We start from the raw sequence: 22,275 nt of genomic DNA, 5'->3' as shown, positions 1-22,275 counted from the left end.
GGCAATACTAATATATACAATATATATAAGGAGATATAGTAAAGGCTGTTCTCTATTCCGGCCTTTGTGCTAGAGTATACTTAGTATCTTAGATCTGTTCTGGGAGTAGATATGTCAGAGTAGAATTGTATATCCATAATGGAAACCAAAATCTTGTCTTGTGAAATTCTACCACTACGCCACCTACAAGTATTGAAGTCTGTATAGCCACCCAAGTATACTACCGGAGGCTCGAACGGACTATGGTAAAACTAACCAATCAATCGATGGTCAGTCAGTCAATGCATTCTGCACTAGTAAGGGGATTTACGGAAACATGGAGGACCATTGTCTGGAAGGGCAGTGTACTTTGACTTGGCGGAGAACACGAGAAAATTCCCAGAGTGCCTAATAATCTCATCAAGATTTTCCATAACCTCATTCAATTTACTCATAAGTCATATCACATCTACACATAAAACATGCCCAAACTAGACAAAACAATCAAACCTGTGACCCATTGAACGTCATCATTCGTTGTCTTTCTTCCCGCACCACCCTCTTCCTCGGATAATAATGCCAACACGCCCAGACAAACATCGTGATCAGAGTCAATGGGATAGTAATGGCCCAATAGATCCAAAATGAACTGGTCATGACTTCGTTTCCATTTTCATAATCAAAAAAGTTCGTTCCAAATAGGCCCTACATTTCTTAGCACCGAGGTAGTCCGTGAAGCTTCAACGTTGTAACATACCGATACAAATGTTCCCGGTAGATATACCATACTGACGATGGCAACCGTTCTCATCATTGCGCTGTCGGACTTGGCATCGTGACCGAATCGTTGGGAGACGAGGTTGAATCCCTACTACGTTAAATTTTACCCGAACAAAGGGATATATGGGCACATACCAAGTTAATCTCGTTGTGTAACCGCTCCGAGAGCGATCGGCTTCGGATCTTCAGTGAGTGAAAGTCCTTGGCCCGTCGGAGGAGGTTCCGTTTGTTCTGGAGCCATTCGCCCTTGTTGATATTTGGGTACAGCTCGTAGGAGCGCGCCTGCTCTTCCACCAGGCATTGCATGGTATGTTCTGCGACCTCGAGGGTCTCGTTTGAGTGAAAGACATGCCGTGCAATATCGTGCAAATGAGGGAAGAAGTCGGGGGTCAGGCTCGTTGCATCAACTCTCGACTGTATTCAATTTAGTATACTGCATAGTGATCTTGATCGGAATGATATTACCTTCTCAGTGGCCCGGACTAGATTTCGAAGCGCCCAGAAAGAATGATCATAGACGCCGATCATGGTGTTGGCGATTACAGCGTGCCAAACATACGGGTTGCTGTTTGCCTGAGTCGTGGGTAGGATGGCAACCAGCTTACTGGGCGGGTCTGGATGGTCGACAATAAATACGACCTGGATCTGGGTTTCTGGATACCAGGTAACAAAGACGGTAATTTGGATCCATTCATATGTATGAGGATCGCGGACATGTTTTATCTTATAACAAGCCCAGGAGACTAACGAGTTCATTAGCCACACGTCCATCTGGCCTTGGGTTGAGAACAAACCATGCTTGATAGGCTTGTCGTTCTCGTCGAGAACATCGTCACAAAACAAGGACCCGTTAATGTCCTTACTAATAACCGGCTGAAACTCATCCGTAAAGAGGCGTAGATATCTCGTCTCATCCAGAGTCTGGCGTTTTGAGAATCTACACGCGTTAACGAAAACAAAACTTATTCCGACAGGAGTGCTATATCCTACATAAGCAACGATTTTGTCGGGTGCTGCTATCGTTAATGCCAGCCATCAAGGACCACCGCGGGATGCATACCTCAAGATCCAAATCTAGTAAGGATGCCCCAGTTTTCATCCATGGTCCGGTTCCTGAGCTTATTAGCGCTATGGCCACGGCTAAGCAAATACGAACCCACCCCGCTCATAGATGGTAATGCCGTCGGGCAATGTACTCGAAGAGCTGGTGGGAAGCTTCTCCATTTACCGTGTCAGACGGGCCGGAAAGATGGCCCTGATGCTAGCATAATCGGCGAATGTCAGACTAACAGGTTGCTTGCAGCTGACGGTCGACGGAGGATTTATAGCTGGCGACCGACGAGGCTGGATATTTGGTGGCGCTGGCTAGCCGCCGCGGGTGGGCACGTAGTCACATCTGTCAAACCATGATGCCCAACCGCTGTGGTGAGGCTTGTGGGAGAGATGTTTGAGTCGCACGGCTGTCTGGTTGATGTCACAGAAGTTTGATAGGATGTGAGTTGCAGTGCGAACTGACTGCACAGCCCATCTATTTACAGGGGAAGAGGAGGGAAAGCATCAACATGAGTGGTTGTGTTTGTCTGCCCGGCGGCCCAAGCGGCAGCCCGCAGGTCACGTGATCAGACTTAGCTCAGTTGCATGGAGTCTGGATGGCATCGCAAGCTAGTACTGGTGAAGTGTCGGGCGCGTCGGTCACCTCGCTCTTCTACATATTGTGGAAGGCTACATCAACTTGCAGGTTCTATGGGTATTATATTCTATCACGGATATGAACCAATTCCGTCGGCCCGGATCGTGCCTCGGATGAGCAACATAAGGCTGGCACGCAGCATGTCACACGTCTAAGCCACGCTGGGGTTATCACAACAAGGATAATGCTACTAAGTACCAGTCCATCCTTCCAGACATCCCTGAAGGTCTATAGCGCCGTAACTCAAGAGGCATTGCCAGTTCTGGGTGCCTAACTTGTCCTATGGCATCACCCCTGGTCCTACGCCTCCTCACTGTCATCAAGGAGGTCAACGCTGTCGCGCACGCCAAGCGGCGGCGGTGCAACCGTAATGGTAAACAGCGAGTCGGTTTCCGTGGGCAGTGCCAGCCTCTTCGCCTGGGCGGTCGTGCGGAGCGTGCCCAGGATGGTCCGGCTCGACTCCCATCGTCGCGAAAATGCCTTGGCCGCGATACTGAGGGTGATAAATGCCTCACGGTTGTTGGGCTCCTCCAAGTCATCCAGCAACGTGAACAAAGCCTCGGTGATACACTGGATGTTGCTGACGGGCATGCGGTCGAGGCCCCAGCAAGAACGGTGGATCCGCATCAGGTGGGCGATATTACGCGCCGACGAGAAGCACATCTCACGGGCGCGCACAGGCGAAATAGTCGGAACGGGCAGTGTAGAATGTTCTTTCAACGGCTCGTAGATTCTCATGATGATCGCATGATGATACATACTAGTCCGGTTAGTGAGGGGGTTCTGGTGAGTGGACAATCCAGACGTACTGTAAACAGAGGATATGCGGAGCCTCAAGTTTAGTCTTCAGACACGTGGGCCACCGATCGGAGCAGAGACGAAGACGCTCATAAAAGTCTGCCACTTTGCTTTCCGTCTCCGCCCGTGGGCGCGATGGCGCCTCGCGGTGGAAGAAGGTCGCTACATCGTAGGCAATCAAACTCAAGCCGCACAGCGCGCTGAACAGACAGACAGAATGCCCTTCAGTTCCTTCTGCATGATCCGGATACGGTCGCCATTCGTCCGAGTCGCCTTCATGGCTGACGAGGGGTAGACTGTGGCGCTGCGGCGGCTTGATCAAAGGGCGGCTCTTGTCGGCCAAGGCGTGACTCCTAGTCCCGGGTTAGTTGCACGATCCCCCTGTAGGGTTGGGCGAAAGCTTACGTGGCCACGTTAAACAGTCCCCAAACGGTCCCATTGATAACTCGAACCATGCGGAGCGTATCTTCATCGGCATCGGACGCCAGAACGGAATTCTTCTGCGAAAGTTCCTGAATAGCATAGGCAAGTTGGCCGCGGTGAATCCATCCATGGCGATCCCGCCCAGTCATCGAAGCACTACGCAGTCAGTATCATAAGCACCCGAAAGTGACACGGAACATACCATGCCCACAATACACCTAGTCCCTGGACGGTTGGAAGCGTAATCCGCCCCTCTTCCTTGTCCAGTAAACGCTTGGCCTCCTCGTAGAAGCGGGCTCCTTTCGAAGCCGCATCTCCCGGTCTCGCATATGCCTCTGGATAATCGGAGTAAGCCTGGGACGGTTAGATGAGCCAAGCTAGTATATAGAGACATCACGTACGCAAGCTTCCGCTAGGATAATGTTGACCAAGAACGGGGAGCAAAATCGAGCCGACAGCGATCCCGCCTGCATGTCCCGCACAAACAATTCCTTATCGATCCAGTTTCGAAACGGATGCGACCAGGTGAGCCACAGCGAGATGAGATGGGAAACGAAATCATTATCGGAGACAACGGTCGTCCAAGGTCGAGCGGGGACCTGAAAGCGAGGGATGTCGGATAACCGTTTGGCGTCGAGAATCCGACGCATGGACCGCGACTCAGACGGCTGGAGTTGCTTCACCTCCTGGCATACTTCGACTAGTTCCGGAGTTTGGGCGAGGTCCAAGCGAGGTAGCTGGTGGTTGATGTAGTAACGGATCTCGTCCAACGAGGCTGCACTGCGGATGAGGTTGATCAAGGGAACAGCGCGACGGTTGCCACTCTCGCGGAGAACGCTGACGAGCCGGACAAGAAGATCCTCCTGGTCGGCGAGCTGATCGATTTTGCGTTTGAGAGCGCCCCGACGACGCTTATCGGCACTCCGGTCGAGGGTACATTCGACTTTGCTCTTGACGCAGTTGGCACAGGGCACGGAACCTGTGCACTGAGGACATCAGTATGGATATGGCAATGGAAGCAACTCATGGGGCCATGTGCAAAAATTAATTACCTTGAGCTTTCGAGTCTTGCAGGCCGCACAGGCGGTGCCTACATTTTTCCTGCGTTGTTGGGCATCGAGAGCGGCGTTGGCACCCGGCGGGGCGGGAGCCAAAGGGCGCGACTTAGTATCGGCCATGGTGCTCACCCATGGTGGAGGGATGGGGCGAGTTTGGGGGGGAGGACGAACAAGGGGTGATAAAAGAGAGGGGAATGGCCGAAGGGGGGGGGAGGAGTGGGAGAAGAGGGTGAGGAGAGAGGCGAGAAGAGAAGAGGAGAGGGGGAAAAGGACAGACGAAGGGGCGAAGGGAAGCTAGGAGATGATGAAGCATGGGAACCATGATTGAACTTGGGAAGGAGGAAGAAGTAGTAGTACTTGGTTCCAATGACTTGCTTGCTAGTTAGTAACCACCACTAGTTACTCTCTTTAGTAGTAGATACCATACCAAGCTGGGTCATTGGGGATTGCTGCCAGGGCTGGAACTTTTTTGGAGGGAAAAAAAAAGGGAAGGGAAGAAAAGATAAACTGTGACTGGTTGGAACTCACTTCCAGCTCCAGTGGTGGTGGAAGGGTCAAGGCTGATTGGTTGCCGGGTATGCACCGACCTTTCCCCGCCCGGAATTACCGTATCAAGACACTGATTGGCGCGGTTCACCAGGTACCTTCCATGGCTTGACTGGTATTCCAGTGGTATTTCCATCAGTACACAGTACACACACTTTCTCTTCTAGTACTTACTGTCCCACTAACAGTACTAACAGTAACTACGTACCACCATTGCTATCTACTTACTAGCACTGAGCTAGTCCCTCTGATCCACTCACTTGCCCCCCCCCCCCATCATCTGCCATCTCTCTTCTTCTTCTTTCCCCCTTCCACTCATCTCCCCCTACATTCTTCTCCCAAGCGTCGCCATTCCCGCTCACTATCCGCACGGTGGCTTGAGTGCCTCCCGGAGGCGAGAACCATTCCAACTCCATTCTAGCTCAGACTGATCCCTCCCGCAGCATCGCCTTCCCGCCAACCCTGTGCGACCGGAATTCATTTCCTTCGGGTAAGCCGTCCAATACCCTGGTCTATTATAGCATCCTCTTAGTAACTAATTTGTTCGACATGGTTCCCAGTAGACCGTCAGTCAGTCAGTCCAATTCCCAACTTCCAATTGCCAGTTCCCCACCCCAACCCCCTCCCGGCCACGTTGTCCCATCGGCCAGCGACAAACAACAATCAACCTCCCCGGGCGCTTAGTATCATTGGTGTCGGCTACGATCCTCTCCTCAACCCTCCCCGAACGTCATCCGGTCACGCGCGGCAATTGATTCCGGTATATATTACAGCTAGCTTGCGATGAGATCGAATCACGATTAATTACACCTTTACATATCCTTGCCCCCCGCCGCCACGTCTTGCTTTTCCGGTCGATCCTGGGACTCAACCGATCCCCCATCCATCACACTACGATCCCTTTCGTCCTCCCGCCAAAAGTCCTTCTTTCCCCGAAAGGCGCGGCGCAGCCACGGCGGGAAGAACCCCCCAGGAATCCTCCACGACCAGGGCTCCTTTTCATCCTTATTGGGGGGCACGATGCGTCCCCGAGTCACTTTCTCGATCGCCCAGATGATACCGTTCAGTGTGATGTAGCTCAAGATACCCGCGATTAACCCGTACGCGATACTGTACGTGAACGGCATGATGGCAATGGTCAGGAAGGCAGGCACCGCGTCGCCAAGGTAGCGCCAGTTGATTTCGGCCGCCGCCTTGACCATTAACGCCCCCACAATCACCAGGGTGCAGCCAGTGGCCCAGGGGGGAATGGAGGCGAAGATCGGGGCGAAGAATACCGCAATGAAGAAGCAGATGCCCGTCATGCAGGAGGTGAGGCCGGTCTTACCGCCTTCGGAGATTCCGGCGCCGCTTTCGACAAATGCTGTGACAGGAGACGTGCCAAAGAGGGATCCGATCGAGACGGAAATGGCGTCCACCATCTGACTAGTCAGTCAAATTCGGGCAACACATAGGGAAGTCACTTACGTAGGCCAGAGCACTGCCTTCGAAATCCTGCGTGCGAGGATCGACCGTCCCGGCAAATCGCGCCATGGAATACAGCGTGCCAGTGGTGTCGAGGATATCCACATACTGCATGGGTTAGCTGCCGTTTTAAGCGAGTGACATCATGCAACCAACCAGGAAGGTAATGAAGGCCAGCCCAAACTGCGATCCGTGTCCCGTGATATCCCAGTCCTGTGCAACCAATGTGTGCTTGATCGGGTGGAAGGTAACGACTTGTTTGAAGAAGTCAAACATGCTATTACCCAGTTCGGTGTGCGGGAAGTACGTCACCGGGGTCGGTCGCGGCCACGAGATGATGGACACCAGCAGGATTCCGATAATGACGGCGCCTTTCACCCGATACAGCATCAGCAGAGCTGTCAGGACTCCACCGCAGAATATCCCGATCCACATGGTCGGATTGCGCATCTTTGCATCCGACGGACAGAGGCCGGTCGTCGCATCGCGAAGACTATCCACGCAGCCCGCCAGTTCAATAGGCGAGTCCGTGGCGCCTGTTACCAACCCGATTCCCGCACTGTAGGTAAGCCCAATCAACGTAAGATACAGCCCAATGCCCGTGCCGGTTGCCAGCTTGATCGACGCGGGCAGCGCGCGGGCCAACCACTGGCGGATTCCCAGTAGCGTCAAGGCCAGAAAGACCCATCCTTCGACAAAGACGGCAGTCAGAGCCACTCTGTAGGGAATCATGCCAAAGCCGTGGTGTCCGACCACAGTGTAGGCGAAGTATGCATTGAGCCCCATGCCTGGTGCCAGCGCCACGGGCAAGTTCGAGAAGACACCCATAAAGAAGGTGGAGAGGGCAGCAATGGCGGCGGTCGCCGTGACAATATCGCGCTTGACCTCCTGCACGCACAGCAAATATTCGGTGTTGGTGTCGCATTGGTCGGCATAGCTTTCGGGTGGGCAGACGCAGGTTCCGCCCGTGTCGGAGGTAATGGTGGCATTCACGCTAATGATGTAGGCCATGGCGAAAAACGTCGCTAAGCCGGCGCGCATCTCGGTAAAGAAAAAGCTGCCTTTCCGTTCATTGGGCTGCGCAGGATTAGTTCACCGTGTCGCGTGCGCAGCAAGCAAACCTACATGACCCGAGTTTTCCAGACGAAACCACCACCCGACAGGGCTACGAGCCACTGCCAGGTTGACGCGGTGTACCCAGTCAAGATAGCGCATGGTGCTACTACTGTTTGTAGTATGCGAGGTGGGTTGACAGCAGGGAAAGAAAAAGGGTCCCCGCGGGAACCCCGGGTTTTATCTGTCAGGGACTTCAGTATGACTGGCAGATAAACCGCAACGAAAAAAATTTACATTAGCGAGCGATAAGCAGCAGGCGTCCGTCATAAATTGACTCAAGCAATTCCAATCCTTCGCCAGGATTGCTGAACGCGGACAGCTTGGCAGCTTGGCAGCTTGGCAGAGCCAGTACCGAGAAGTCATTCCGTGGATGGTGCCCTTGGCAGCACCAGCACGAGGCAATCACCATCGAGCACACAGAGGTCCCAGCGGATTCCCACGACTCACAACGTCCAGTCGCCAAATGCTTATCAGTCAGAACCAGATGCCTCCCTTGGCACCCTTGGCTTTATTTGTCATCACTACCGACTTATCTACAGCTATCTAAGATTGATATGATGGTGAGTGTCTATCTAGCGGACTGTGTTCAGACCCTGACTAGGCCGACTTCTCCTGGAACACCGCTGCCGCCGGGGCAAACTTGCTCCTCCGTCGTAGGGCGGGTCCAAACATGATGAACCCCACGGGGATAGGGATCATAATCGCCGCGAGACACCCTAGCAATGTGCCTGCCCACTGCACCCCCAGGTTGACAAACATCTGTCGCGCAAAGAGAGGGAAGCATGCCCCAACCGCAGACCGCAGGATGGTGTTGGCAGCAAAAACAGACGCGGCGCTGTTCGGTCAGAATCTTCCAACAAATTGCATCATGGAAGGCACTTACAATTGCAGATACGAATCAATCAGATAGTTGAAACACTGCAGAAAGATGCAGTAGATGCCGAACCCCGTGAACAGCCCGGACGCCGTCGGGGCCATCCAATGGATCGATCGCGTCCATCCGGTCCAGCCATACCTGATCGCATCAGCCAGATATTCGCGCGACAGAACAGGCACCTTACCAGAAGAGTCCAATGGTGAAAGAGATGCCCCCGACGATGGCCGGGGGCAACCGCCACTCGGGGATGGGAATGTCGTTATTCGCCCTCAACTTCTTGGTATACGAGCCCTGACTCGACAAGACAAACACTCCTCCCAGAATCTCTCCAATAATTAGCCCAATGAACGGTAAACTGCCCACCCCAAGATTCATGCCATGAATATCCTGAAATACCACCGGATATGCCGCCAGCAAGGCATACATGAGCCCATAAATGAACGACATGTACAGCGTAACCAGAAACACAATCGGCTCCGTAAACAGCATCCGAAACGGCCGACTAAAATTCACCGTAATCAGCTCCCGAAAATCAATCTCCACCTCATCCTGCTTCGCATGAATCCCCCAATTCCTCGTCTGCCGCCTCACTGTCGCCGCCTTCGCCATCAACAATGCCGGCGCATACGTCTCCCTATAAAACAACAGCAGCAGCGCCGACCCCAGAAACCCCATAATCGCGGCAATGTACATCGTCCACCTCCACCCCAGATAACTCATGACAATGAAACCTCCCGTAAACGGCGACGCAAATGGCCCCACAAACACCGCCATCGCAAACATCGCGATCGCGATTCCCCGCGTCCGATTATTGTAAATATCCGAGAACGCCGCTGGCACAATCGACAACGGACTCGCCGCGAACAAACCCGCAAAGAACCGGGTCAGCATTATCGTCTGCACATCCTTCGCTGTAGCCGTCGCCACCGTAAATATACTATACCCAAGTACCCCAGCAGTAATGGGCCACCGCCGCCCAGACAGCTCCGACGCAGGCGCCCAGAACGTCGGACCGGCTGCGAACCCGAGCACATACAGTGTCACGCCGAGCGTCGCGACCTCAGTACTAATCCCGTAGTGTATACTAACCGCCCCAACAGTCGAAGAAAAGATCGCGCTAGCGAAAGACGCAGTAAACGTCACGTAGGCTAGGATACCTGAAAGGAGAATCCTACATCATCATCATCATCACCACCAATACCCCAGTTAGCCCTTCTTCCTCACACATACACATACGCCCAACAAAAAGAGATACATAGATGAAGAAAAAACATACTTCGTCCCAATGGGCCAATTATGCGGATGCATCGGATCCTCCTCACCCGTAAACTCAACCACATAGCGATCCGGATCCGGTAGTAACGGGGGAAACTCTTTCCCCCCGCCCATAGGTAGCCATTCATCCCGGGGTGTCTGAGGCGCCTTTGACCCGACAGTGGATTCGTGCGTTAGACGGAGTGTCTCAATGCGCGAGACCTCGATGTTGGTTTGCGGCCGGCTTAGGGTTTGGGTGCGGCTCGCGTGGGCGGTTGGGATGGTGGATAGGGAGGAGGCGCTGGAGGGGGAGGGGGATGGGGATGCGGAGGGCATTTTGGGGATGGTGATTGAGGGAGGTGGAGGGGTTTGTGTGGAAATGGCATTGTAGGTGGTGGTGAAGGGGTGTATTTATTGTTTGGGTGGTGTAGAGTGATGGTGTCATGGGGGGGTGTGATCCATGGTTGGATGGGTAGGGTTCGGTGGGCGGCGGATAGGTTGTTAATAGGGTAGCTAGCCGGGTTGCTTGGATGATGTAGATAAAGGAACGTAGAGGGTAGAGAGGGTTTGAGTTTGGGGTGGACGGATGAGGTGAGATGCTTTGGGGTTCTTTGTCTTGTTTGGTGTGGAGGAGATGTGTAGTTGGTTGGGATGTGGTATGTGAGGTGATATTTTGGTTTCGAGATACTAAGCAGATGCAGTCATGTTTCTGTTTGTACTCTACAGCTTGGTTTTGTTTTGGAGAGCAGTGATAAGCTTTCTGCTCTTATTAACTAGGTTGTTTATTCACTTGTATAGCCGGGGCATCGTATTTCTATAGGGAGGAACGTTTGGAGTCGGAATCCGGCATTGATCATGAGCCCATGTATCCAGGATATGATTCATAACTTCTTTACTGCGTAGTACAAAGGTAAGTGCTTTGTGGACAGTCGGATCAATGTGATACACTGCCATGTGAAGCGCCGGATCTGGTTCCCGATGACAGCCTCGGTAGACGCAGATCTACGATCGGCTGCTCGCAACGGCTGCCCTTTCGGTCTGCGATCTACATATCGTACAAAAGGTAATAACAGTATTACACACGCATATAAAGACGAGTACTTCCTACTCTCTATTCCGAACACATCAACATCCACGCACCATGTCTGCCAAACTGATCCTTCCCGCCCTCAGTCTCTTCACCCTCTATGCCATTTGGTACTACGCCGACGCCAATGGTCTTCTCGAACTAGCAAGACAAAGCATCGAGCACAAAACTCTCCCAGGCAGCGATGCACCTCTACGAACCGTCTACACCGGTCTCCCTCGACTGGACCACCTGCTCACCACCTTGACCACCTTTTTCTGGCCTACCACCGATGGAAGCCACCCCGCCTTGACTCTCCATACGCTCGGATTCGCAGGGACATTCGGTTCCGCCTGGATTCTGATAACCCTAGAATCATGGCGACAAGGCAATGCCTGGACACTGGCAGCATAGTATGCTCACAACAATGTACCCAAGTGCATCAAGCTAACCTCATCACCAGTCCCTTAGTATTCGGCCTCTCCGCCCAAGCCCTAACCTTCGCCTTCGCAGCCCCTCTCTACTGCGCCCTGCAACTCACTACTTCCACAACCTCCACCTCTCCCACAGCAACCAACATCCACATCCCCAAAACAATCCTCATAACCCTTCCCATAATCTTCACGGTCTCCTACATCATCCCCAGCGCCCTAATGGTCCTCCCCATCTACTCAACCATAACAACCGACCTAAAACAACTCTTCATCGCCCTCTGGCAACCCTTCCCAGCATACATCTCCCTCCTCCTCACCCTCTCCTACACCCTCTTCTCCCCATTCACATCCACTCCCAAGCCCACCCAGAAGAACCACAACCTCTCCTCCCTCCGCTTCATCTACGCCTTTGCCTTCTTCAACACCCTAATCCCCCACCTTGTCACCCTCACCGTCTCACTATCCACCGTTCTCGCACCTGCTATTCTTTCCCCGGAATACAGAACCTCCCTGCACCCCAGTATTGTTTTCGGGATTCCCACGCCCTGGACATCGCCTGTTATACAGGTGGCTAGTGTTGGAGACGGGGTGCATGCGTTCCTGAGGTGGGATTACTTGATTGGGTCGGCGGGGATGGTGGTTTGGGCGTGGAGGTTGTATGGGAATACAGTGAGGATGGATAAAGGTGGTGCAATGGGGTGGTGCGAGTGGGTGTCATTGGTGGTGAGGGTCGGGTTGTTGGGGGTTGTTGCTGGGCCGGTGGGGGCGGCGGTGGTGTTGGTCTGGGGGAGGGATGAGATGGTTTTGGGAAGGGGAGAGAAAGAGGGTGAGAAGAGGAGGTAGAGGCAGAGACATTGAAACTTGTGTAACTAATCTATTCGTTGGTATCAAATTGAGTACAGAGCCATATGCGGTTGTTGTCTTGACGTGGTCAGCTTGTGGCTTTGTCACCGTACTATATCGGTGATAATGACACCAGGATAATTCAGGGTCATGTACTTGGAAGAGCCATACCAGTAGGAGACTATGCATGCGTGCAAATATAGATCCGGGATCCCCATGAGAGTAGGAGTATACCTGTTGTACAAAACATGTTGGACCGTGTTAGGGGTAGATATTTGGGGAAATGGTCAAAAGAGTCGGATGGCTGCAGAGAACGCCCACAAGCGTTGGATATCTTTCACCTTCCAACCACAATGATTGGCATGGCTGCTTTCACTGCTCACTGGACTATTCAATTTCCTGACTCTGTCATTCCAAATGAATGTGTTGTAGACATGTAATGCACGTGCGCATAAGTGGATTATGGCAGCAATTCTTGACATTATACCCAAAGAGGGAGAGTCTGCTTACCCCGCTCCGATAGCTGCTCCCTCCCACCGTCTGCCATAAACAGATAACCGCTTATCGATAAGCGCAGGTATGTACCGCAGCGGGTAAGCGACGGCCAACACAACATATCCAAACTAAGTTTCCAACTAGTTCCGCTCCTTGCTTTGCTGTGCTTCTCCTCTTTTCGCTCGTCGACACTTGCCCATTCCTTTGAAGCCTTCACCACCTAGCTATCATTACTGTCCCTCCCTCGTCTTGAGTGAATGTTAGTCGACCCATCCATCCTTATCTTTTGGGATACGCAGCCACCCACCCATGGTGGTCTCCGCAAATCCCTCGATATTATCCCTTAGCGACAGTGTCCCATCCGAGAAAAACGAAAACAGACAATCCTGCTCCTTCAGCATAAAACCATACTCCAATCGAACAATATGCTTGGTGATGCCGAGATCCACGCTCTAGATAGCAATCTATCAAGCATTGTGCAGCAGAACCAGGAACACCATGCCGATGTACAGAACCTTCTGGATAGGTTCCGCCAGCTCTTAGACAACTACAACAACCTGAAGAGTGACTATGAGGAGGAGAAAGAGGCTAGAGAGAGGTACAAGCGGATGGCTAGGGGTCAGGTACGCAGAATGATCCGTTAGCATGTACATTGTCCAGCTCTGACGGTGACTTAGGAGCGGAATCCTTTCGTGCTGGTCCTCGTTGATGGAGATGGCTATCTCGTTGGTACATCAGGATCCTTAGGAGAGATTATACTGATTAATTCCGCGGTAGTTCAAAGAGCATCTGCTAAAAGCCGGAGCCGATGGTGGCATTACGGCTGCCCGGAACCTTAACGATTCCATCCGCGAACTGCTCCATGATCAACTAGGCCATCAGGCTGACCAGTGCCGTGTGATGGTACGCATTTATGCAAACGTGCTTGGATTGTCAAAGTCATTGGCCCGCTCCGGGATTGTGGGACAGGAAGCCCGCTCTCTGTCACCTTTTACAGCAAGCTTCACGCGGGCTGGGGATCTCTTTGATTTCGTGGATGCGGGAGATAAGAAAGAGGGAGCGGACTATAAGATTAGGGGTATGAATAGCTCTATATTTTGGAAGGGCTCGAGCTAACTTCAGTAGAAATGTTCCGCTTATTTGCCGACAACAGCCAGTGCAAACACATCTTCTTCGCTGGTTGTCACGACTCCGGGTATTCTAATCTACTGACACCTTATCGTGGCCGGACTGATCGCATCACCCTCCTCAAAGCTGCCAACTTTCACAGCGAATATGAAAGATTAGGCCTCCCGGTGCGGGAGCTTCCCGCCCTCTTCATGTCTACACCTATTGGTGGAACTGGGAGTCCCTCTAACCATACGCCTTCGATGTCCACGACCTCTAGACCGATTTGCAAACATTTCCAAAAGGTGCGTGGAATTACATTGCCATAATTTGCATTTTGACTAATGTTCTTCAGGGCATTTGCCGATACGGCAGCTCCTGCAACAAGGCCCACATACCGCAGGGTCAACAATTTTCTAGATCCGACAATACCCCCCCTCCTCCAGGTAGGGAATCTCCTACAAGTGCTCGCACTCAAGAGTTTTATGCCTCACAACTTGTCACCCACCTCGATCCTAAGTGGCAAGATTATATCCCGATAAACTTGGCCGGAGATCGCATTGACACCTACTGTCCGATCCCCGGCCACGACGCCTGGGACTTCTATACCCGTCGCGCCAAAATCCATAAGCCATGCAATAATTTCCATCTTGGCGGCGAGTGCAGCAATATTGGCTGTGAATACGACCACGGCCGTCTTGATCCATGCTCGCTGGACGTTATGAAATACATACTCCGTCAGCACCCATGTCAGACGGGCCCTTCATGCCGATCCACTAAGTGCTTTCTCGGCCATCTCTGCCAGAAGGACGGATGCCGAGGCCTCAAGCCGTGCCGCTTTAATCGTCACGCACACACACTTGATTTGCATATTGCAAAATACACGCCGTCCATCAAAAGGGACACTGGTCACTCGCGTGCTCCAAGCGCCGAGGGGGCATATCTCCCAGATACTCCCGAAGAGCCGCAGGGCCTCATTGTATTGTGAACGTCCAGTAGGACTATATTCAAGGCCAACACATACTATTATGTTGTCTTACATTAAGGCAGACCAACTTGTTGGTAGGGTAGGGCCTTAACAATTGGTTATCAATTGTTAGAGAAGAAGATAAAATAGGAAGGGGCCATTCGGAAGGGAGGAAGGAAGCAAGCGAATGGTTTGGATTCTGAGAACACGATACAGGTTAAGGCTATCACTTAACCAGGCGCAACGCGCAGTAGTTACTGATGAGGATGACTGAATTTATATGAAAGTATTCCCGCCTCTTTCGTAACACACATTTCATCTAGGACATACCTGTGACCGGATAATTCCATTCAATGCTGGTGAGACCCATCTAAGTCTCGGTTGATTCCTCTCCATGAGGCGAGTCGTTAGCAGATCGGTAGATAGCGACAGCAACATGAGGGAACAACCGATGCCAGGATGGCAACTGCGATCCACCAAAGGTAGCAAAAAGTAGTATATAAACTTCAATGGCAGGTGCATCCACTGCTGTCCTCTTCACCATCAGTCACGACAACATCCTTCCAACTGATCTATCTGTTCTCAATCATATCAAAATTACAGTAACTCTAAACCAAATCAAAAAGTTAATAAAAAAAATATCAATTCCAAGCTCAGCAATCATGAGTCAGCAGGGGAATCCTATTATCCCTCACTGCATTTTCTGCAACCAGGGACACCCTGAGCCCGCCGGGGATGCTATCTACGAGCACATCGAACAGCACCTCGATGACTTGAACAGACGCTTCAGGGAGAAAAGGGCCGACAACGAGGAAAATTCTACGATCATTGACTGCGAAGAGTGGCCTGGTTGCCGTCACAGGCCTCTGACCTCAATAGAGGGGGATGCCCATGCTATTCATTGGGCATTCGTGGATGTCGCACGTTTCAAGAGGCAGGATCCCGATGAAGAACATACCTCTTGCGATTTATGCGGCACCCGTCATGCCACCTTGGCTAGAGAAGATCTCGAGAATCACATCCGCGACTTCCATAACTTATTGTTCAATAATCCCATGGTGGCGCACCCTTCGCCATCTGAATTGTCTGAACTTCCACCATCGCCGACGACTGGTTCCGAACCCATGGAGTTTGACGCAGCAGAGGAAGCTCAGGAGGGCGAGTCTGAAACTGATGATGTTGAAACGGAGGAGGTTAGAGCGCAGGGGTCTAGAGAGGAGGCCGCCGCCGAAGCCCAGTACGACTCTGAAGAGGAAGAACCCAAAGACCTACCTCATGACCTCAGACCAGTCATCAGGAGTCTTGAGCAAGCCCTTTCGGATAACATCATGACTATCAAAAACTTCCTTCAGGTTATATGCGATATATGCCGTGATCATCGCTTTCCCATCGAGCACCTTCCCCAGCTTGAGATCCATAATGCTCTCCGAGTTAGACTTGCTCCGCTTGTGCATGAATTGTACTACATACCCGGGGTCTCCAACAACCTTCGAGTGACCCCCCAGCATATCGTGTGGAGGTTCAGTGTGACCACCATTGGCGAAGCCCTTCGTGCAAAGAAGGTCAGGCCAATCCGGGTTCTCTGTGATCTAGGGTTCCGGATCAACGATATTATGGAGAGCAACATAACCGTGCTGGGTGCGGCCATCCTGCTCCGGCACAATAAACTCGCCCAATACCTCCTGAACCCTGAATTCAAGGAAAGGTACGGCGTCGACCCTTTCGCTCGCGTGACTACAGACAACAGATATAGCAACGGCATTACTCCAATTGCTCTATGCGTGTGGAGAGGCGAGTACAACACCCTAAGGACCATCCTCAGCTACGAGACGCCCCCTTATGTCATGCGAACCGAGGAGGTAAACGGGCTCTTCCGCTCGCAGAAGTGGGAGCACATCAAAAAAGCACTGCGCGACCCATGCTTCGGAGGCGCCATCTTTGCCCCACGCTACCCTCCCATCTCCCCGATCCACTCCGCCGTTGTCAACCGTGATACCGAAGTTCTGCAACGCCTCGTCCGGCCCGGGAGGCGTCGCGGGCGCCGAATGCCTAATCTATCCGCTTACATCAACTCCGAGAGCAGCACCATAGTCCAGGACTCAACCCCTCTCCTTCTCGCCATGCACTACCTCAATGAACAAGCCGTGAATGAACTCCTCGCAAGTCCCTACATCGACCTCTCAAAGCAAACCTCCCGCATGGTCACTCCCCTATACTACGCTGCCCGCATAGTCAATATCAAACTAGTTCAAGTCCTGATGGACCACAGTGCTGATCCGACACAGGTTACAGGCCTGGGCACGCCTATTCATGCACTGGTGCATACTTATAAGGATGCCAAGGCAGCGGAGGAGGATTGGCGAAATCCCCCGGCGTTCGAGACCCTCAAACAGCGGATTGGCGAGCTTCTGCATCTGTTCTTGGATAAAGGCGTCGACCCAAATGTTAGGGCTGCGGCTGGTACACAGGGACCCAGGACGGCTATCGAGGAGGCTAGGAGCGTGGGGTTTTTGGAGTTTTTGGAAGTGATTGAGGCTCGTAGAACTGCTGCTGCTGCTGCCGCCGGCGCCGCGTCGTGAGATGGGCACGATGGTACTGTGATACTGTGGTACTTTGCTTTAGGTACTCTTGCTTTGAAATCGTAAAAGATAAAATAAATAAATACACGTTGCTTGCTCATGCTTCTTTTGATATATACCAAACCGTAGTCAGTTAATCCGGCTGCTTCAATAGTTATGTCCCTAAGCCATCACCGTCCCTACTGGCTAGGTTTGTAGACGACGAGGTAGTTAGTGGGATCCTTTTAGATAATTCATTGGAGAGGTAACTTAGATCTCCCTTTTTGCTACGCATCTCATCTTGTCGATAATGAATGATGTCGTTCGCTCAGGCATAGTTCACCCGGCCTCAGACATTGCTGGTCTGGCATTCATTGCCTGAGGTCCTGGAATAGGGTCTTCGAGAGGTGCGAAAATTCCTATTCTTATTACTAGATAGTACTTGGATATGATTAAGATGACGATAAACACTATCCCCAACACCATATACATCGAAAAGAGACATTTTCCTACATAATTCCGAATACAAAACAGAAGAAAACTCCAGGCTAATGCGACGCTACCGTATACTGCATGCAAACCACGCCATAATACACAAATAAGTCCTTCCTCCCCAGATACCCAGAACTAACATCAATCCTGATTCTCCTCTACCGCCCTCTCAATATCCCCAATCTTCCGCCTCCCAAGGCGCAACTTACTCCGCAGGTTCTTCTCCTTGATCAGCAGAGCGCGCTTCCGTCTCCTCGGCGGGTAATTGATCGGGCTTTCGCCGCCGGTGAACACGACTAAGTCGTAGATGAACGCGCCGAATAATCCTCCGGAGATGTCGGCGACCCACGGGCCCCAGATCCACCAGGCGTGGTACTCTTTGAAGAGATGTCCGCCCCAGCCGGCCATTACGGCGACGAGACGGGGGCCGAAGTCGCGGGGGCCGTTGAATGCTCTGGGTGTTTGTTAGTTGCATTGTTATATGGTGGAGTGATGAAGGGTGTACGTACCCGCCTGTATTGTAGCCCAATGCTAGGACTAGTACAGTGATGAGGATGCCGATGATGAATGCTTGCATACCTGCTCCGGGAGGAGCGTTGGTGTCGTCACCCAGGGCCATGATGGTTCCGACGAGGATGGCGGTGCCTAGGAACTCGTTGAAGAATGCGGTAGCTGGACTGACAAATTGTTTCGGTAGAGTGAGAAATGCTTGGCTGGCTGTTGTTTCGCTTTGTGGTAAGTTGCTCTCAACGGAGAGGTTGACGATGGCGTCGTGGTAAATGGCGTAGGCGATACCGCCGGCGGTGATGGCGCCGATCAACTGGGCAAGGATGTAGATGATGCATCGGCGGGCGGGAAATCCTCGCCACATGGACATGGAGATTGTGATTGCAGGGTTGAGGTGGCCACCGGAGATGCCACCGACGATGTAGATGCCGATCATGAAGCTGAAGCCCCAGCACGCGGCTTGGCTCATCCATGAGCCGGCTTGTTCGTCCGATGTGTAGGTTGCCAACCCTCCGCAGAGACCGAGAGTGATGGCTAAGGTTGTCTGGTAATTGTGTTAATGAGGCTTGGTTAAAGAGTTTGTCTATATAAGTACTCACCCCCAACCATTCGCCCAATGGCTCTCTCAGATAATACCGGATTTTGGACCATTTGTTGAAGAATCCCATCTCGTTCTGCGGCTCCTCGCCATTCTGTCTAGCTTCCTCCGTCTGCGGGATATCCGTAGGAGGCTCTTCTGCCGCTGGAGGCGGGCGTTCTCGTCCTCCTTCTTCTCTTTCTTCCTTCCGATCCTCTGGCAAGGCTCCATACCGCATTCCATCTCGGACAACATGGGGCAACGGCTGCGCTAAACTCCAGACCGGCTTGTCCCCTTGCGTGTTTCCATACTGGGGATTGTAAGACTGATACTCTGGATGCATGTAGGCACCTTGGTGAGGGAGTGGTCCATAATAAGCATTCGGACCTGCCAAAGAGAATTGCGCCTGACTCCCATAGCTCTGGTTTCTCAGGGTAGCGGGAGGTTGACTCCGATAACTCTGGTTTTGGGATACGCCAGTGCGGTGACTGGCATGACTTTTCTTTCGCGAAAAATTGGAACGCTGAGTTCCTTGGCTTTTGTTTCGAGAGACGCCCTTTCTTGGCTCCGTTTGGGGAGACTCTTCATCTTGGTCTGCTTTGGAGGATTCCTCCGTTGAGTCGGAAGATCGATAGTCTTTCGACTCGGTGTCAACCTCTACGAGCTGTTAGCGGGATAGTCTGTCTGTCTGTCAAATTTTACACTTACGATCGAGTTCCTTGTTGAGAGACCTAACAGGGTGCACCATGGCAGTAAGGTAAAAAGTCGGAAATTCGTACAATGACGATTGATTAGTCTGCTGTAGGAGAGAAAGGAGTATCTTATACTTAGGGGGTCTCATTGGGGATATATTGTACGGTGCGCCAAGATTGCGTCACAGATGCAGACCAGGGAACAGCCGACTGCAACCATTGGTGGCTTCACACCCAAACCCTCGAATTTTCCACGCCACACCTAAATAGCCCATTCGGCAGATTCTGCACGTTTATCCATAGTTCCAGCTGATAGATCTAGCCGGGTTTCGGTAGAGTAGGTGAAAATTATTCTATCGGGACTGGTACCAGCAAATGTCAGCCGCGTTGAGGCAATCATTGAGAGACCGCCTTGTTAGTGAGACGCTAGAACCGGGATGATTGCCATCTAGTGAACCACCATGCCATGGCAGAGAATCGAGTGACTTGTCGCCCGCCCCACAAACTTGCGTGAAACTTGAGCAGTTGGTGGCCTGCCAGAGGCATAAAGAGGAGGCAGGTCCTCACGGACATAGAGTCCCTCTTCCGATCCTAATTGGCGGGTTGCATAACCTCACGCTGTGCGACCTGAATGGGTGGAAACGGATCCGTTCCTTGTACGATCTCTTCCAGTCACCGATGGCGGCGTTTGATCGGCGGCTTCGGGCCCACCCGTGACATGCTGGCCAACAGCCTTTGTTGTACTTGGTAAATAGTAGGTTACAAATGAGCCGCCAGTGACCAACTTAAACTCTGATAAGCCGGGTTCGAGGCCGACACCTCCAGGGGGCGGTATGGTGAGACCATTCGCCAAGAGGAGGCTATGGCCGTGGTTCAGCTAGGTCAGCATGGAAAATTGTGCCTGCAGACGTCATTGGGTTGATGCATGTGCCACCAGCTGCGACCTGTCTCTACATAACAGCCTTCTGTCAAAGGAGTGAGAATTTAAGCCAGTATGGGAGTTGCAGAATAAGATGCAGAATAAAGTTGACGACAGAGAAAGAGCGGAATTGCCTGATCCGGCGAGTGACACACATGACGTCATCACGTGGTCCTGCCTGATCGAGACTCTGCACGTGATGTGAAGATACACTCTCTTAACTATCGTCAATAACTTCATTTTGAAGTCATCAATTCATGCCATTGGAGCCGTTATTTCCACTAACAGTTCGCGAATGGTATGAGAATTCAATCTCGGCTACAATCCCGATGCAACCCAGCTTACACTATACGGCATTCACCCCCGTGATCCGCTTAAACTGACTCTCCGTATACCTCCAGACAATCTCTCCAATGCCCATCTCTCGCAGGCCTTTCAGAACCTCAATCGCATGATCCGAGCTCTCCCCATTGGAAGTAACAGAATAAACACCCTCTCCCACCTCCCCATTAACGCCCCGCGCAACCGCGACCCCCTCCGACAGCGGCACCCCATCGTCGCCATCTCGCGCCGGATACTTCGCACTTGTAGCCACGAAGAGATGTCTCTCCCCGCTCTCTATGGCAGGAATACAGATCCAACGTCCGAAAAGCAGGAGAGCAAGCCACACAATCCACATACGAAGATTATCCACCTCTCTGGTTATCCCGGTCTGGACAGCCCCGGGGTGAGTGTTAATAAACGACACAGTTGGGGCCTTTTCAGCTAGATTTTCCAAAGCCACTGTGGTCAGTGAAGTAATATGCCCGCGGAACAATGGAGCTGACAGCTTTCTTCCCTCGAAGTCGGTGGTGTCGATGGGGCCTTCACATCCGGCTGCCCCGACGGTTATGACGCGGCGGAGGCTGGTGGCTTGTTGGAGGAGAGGGACGAGGTTTACAATAAAACGCATGCGGGCGAAGTAAAGGAGGGATGTGATCTTGCGGAGTCCTTCGGGTGTTTCTGCAGTATAGAAATCAGTTGTTCGTTCTGTAAACTTCTGTAGTTCAAGTCATGGTGCAGCAAGAGATATATATATCCGATCCGGCGATTACCCACCGTTGTGTATAGTCGCTATACCCGGTGTGAGAACGAGGAGATTGAGAGCGCTCTCCCTGGTCTTGATGTCACGACAAACCTCATCGACGTTGCAGAGCAAGCTTACGTCTGCAGAGATGAAGATATACTTCCCTTCGGGGTTCAGGGTTTCGCATTCGGCGATGATGCGGCTGGCTGCTTCTTGTTTGCGACCGACGAAATAGACACGGGGCCGTGCAGCATGCTTAGCGAACTGCTTAAGGGTTGCTTCGCCAATTCCACTTGTTGCTCCGACGAAGAGAGCCACCATGCCCTCAGGAAGGGAGGTAGCAATCCGGGCATTGGAGGATTGGGTATCGGCGAGGACTACCATTTTGTGAATATTAAATAAAGTAGAAGTTACAGTGAATTGACGGAGTCTGGAGTATAAGGATGACGACTGCACCATGGTCATGAACAAACTTATTCTTTATATACTTGTAAATGATCAATACCATCGTCAGATTCTTTGCAACTTCATCCAATCTACATTGGTAATCCGAACAGGATGCTTATG

At 52.0% G+C, this 22,275-nt stretch overlaps 9 protein-coding genes across 9 annotated transcripts; 3 read left to right on the top strand and 6 right to left on the bottom strand.

Moving 5' to 3' along the window:
• Positions 1 to 416: 416 nt before the first annotated feature.
• On the bottom strand, positions 417 to 2,278 carry BO83DRAFT_352807 (uncharacterized protein). Its single transcript, XM_025529008.1, has 8 exons — positions 1,920 to 2,278; positions 1,820 to 1,872; positions 1,750 to 1,772; positions 1,554 to 1,696; positions 1,225 to 1,502; positions 895 to 1,173; positions 737 to 847; positions 417 to 684 (listed from the first exon to the last, which is right to left on the bottom strand). Exons 1-8 carry the CDS (start codon positions 1,981 to 1,983, stop codon positions 484 to 486), a joined length of 1,152 nt encoding a protein of 383 aa, XP_025392881.1. The 5' UTR covers positions 1,984 to 2,278; the 3' UTR covers positions 417 to 483.
• Positions 2,279 to 2,493: 215 nt separating this feature from the next.
• Positions 2,494 to 4,848, bottom strand: BO83DRAFT_413794 (putative C6 transcription factor; the record flags this gene model as incomplete). Its single annotated transcript, XM_025534516.1, has 6 exons — positions 2,494 to 3,209; positions 3,259 to 3,600; positions 3,653 to 3,826; positions 3,873 to 4,024; positions 4,072 to 4,656; positions 4,723 to 4,848. The coding sequence occupies 6 exons, from the start codon at positions 4,846 to 4,848 to the stop codon at positions 2,750 to 2,752; spliced, it is 1,839 nt and encodes a 612-aa protein (XP_025392880.1). The 3' UTR covers positions 2,494 to 2,749.
• Positions 4,849 to 6,023: 1,175 nt separating this feature from the next.
• BO83DRAFT_374703 (NCS2 family permease) lies at positions 6,024 to 8,045 on the bottom strand. The gene is made up of 3 exons (XM_025530259.1): positions 6,895 to 8,045; positions 6,742 to 6,846; positions 6,024 to 6,695 (listed from the first exon to the last, which is right to left on the bottom strand). The coding sequence occupies exons 1-3, from the start codon at positions 7,777 to 7,779 to the stop codon at positions 6,087 to 6,089; spliced, it is 1,599 nt and encodes a 532-aa protein (XP_025392879.1). The 5' UTR covers positions 7,780 to 8,045; the 3' UTR covers positions 6,024 to 6,086.
• Positions 8,046 to 8,445: 400 nt separating this feature from the next.
• Positions 8,446 to 10,340, bottom strand: BO83DRAFT_329835 (MFS transporter). Its single transcript, XM_025528212.1, has 4 exons — positions 10,008 to 10,340; positions 8,916 to 9,902; positions 8,738 to 8,869; positions 8,446 to 8,689 (listed from the first exon to the last, which is right to left on the bottom strand). Exons 1-4 carry the CDS (start codon positions 10,319 to 10,321, stop codon positions 8,452 to 8,454), a joined length of 1,671 nt encoding a protein of 556 aa, XP_025392878.1. The 5' UTR covers positions 10,322 to 10,340; the 3' UTR covers positions 8,446 to 8,451.
• A 786-nt stretch (positions 10,341 to 11,126) lies between these two features.
• BO83DRAFT_329832 (uncharacterized protein) lies at positions 11,127 to 12,328 on the top strand (the record flags this gene model as incomplete). Its single annotated transcript, XM_025528211.1, has 2 exons — positions 11,127 to 11,464; positions 11,515 to 12,328. The coding sequence occupies 2 exons, from the start codon at positions 11,127 to 11,129 to the stop codon at positions 12,326 to 12,328; spliced, it is 1,152 nt and encodes a 383-aa protein (XP_025392877.1).
• A 701-nt stretch (positions 12,329 to 13,029) lies between these two features.
• Positions 13,030 to 15,125, top strand: BO83DRAFT_329830 (C-x8-C-x5-C-x3-H type zinc finger protein). Its single transcript, XM_025528210.1, has 5 exons — positions 13,030 to 13,446; positions 13,501 to 13,548; positions 13,601 to 13,901; positions 13,949 to 14,235; positions 14,286 to 15,125. Exons 1-5 carry the CDS (start codon positions 13,249 to 13,251, stop codon positions 14,916 to 14,918), a joined length of 1,467 nt encoding a protein of 488 aa, XP_025392876.1. The 5' UTR covers positions 13,030 to 13,248; the 3' UTR covers positions 14,919 to 15,125.
• A 434-nt stretch (positions 15,126 to 15,559) lies between these two features.
• On the top strand, positions 15,560 to 17,476 carry BO83DRAFT_422959 (ankyrin repeat domain-containing protein; the record flags this gene model as incomplete). The annotated part of the gene is made up of 1 exon (XM_025535070.1): positions 15,560 to 17,476. One exon carries the CDS (start codon positions 15,560 to 15,562, stop codon positions 17,474 to 17,476), a length of 1,917 nt encoding a protein of 638 aa, XP_025392875.1.
• Positions 17,477 to 18,088: 612 nt separating this feature from the next.
• On the bottom strand, positions 18,089 to 19,779 carry BO83DRAFT_303299 (putative aquaglyceroporin; the record flags this gene model as incomplete). The annotated part of the gene is made up of 4 exons (XM_025527185.1): positions 18,089 to 18,401; positions 18,457 to 18,998; positions 19,054 to 19,688; positions 19,740 to 19,779. The coding sequence occupies 4 exons, from the start codon at positions 19,777 to 19,779 to the stop codon at positions 18,089 to 18,091; spliced, it is 1,530 nt and encodes a 509-aa protein (XP_025392874.1).
• Positions 19,780 to 20,988: 1,209 nt separating this feature from the next.
• Positions 20,989 to 22,092, bottom strand: BO83DRAFT_303834 (short-chain dehydrogenases/reductase; the record flags this gene model as incomplete). Its single annotated transcript, XM_025527206.1, has 2 exons — positions 20,989 to 21,644; positions 21,741 to 22,092. 2 exons carry the CDS (start codon positions 22,090 to 22,092, stop codon positions 20,989 to 20,991), a joined length of 1,008 nt encoding a protein of 335 aa, XP_025392873.1.
• Between the last annotated feature and the right edge of the window lie 183 nt (positions 22,093 to 22,275).

This window comes from Aspergillus eucalypticola (assembly GCF_003184535.1).
Source record: "Aspergillus eucalypticola CBS 122712 chromosome Unknown BO83scaffold_2, whole genome shotgun sequence".
Lineage (NCBI taxonomy): Eukaryota > Fungi > Ascomycota > Eurotiomycetes > Eurotiales > Aspergillaceae > Aspergillus > Aspergillus eucalypticola.
Note: the sequence above shows the minus strand (reverse complement) of the source record. Positions and strands in the feature narration are given on the sequence as shown.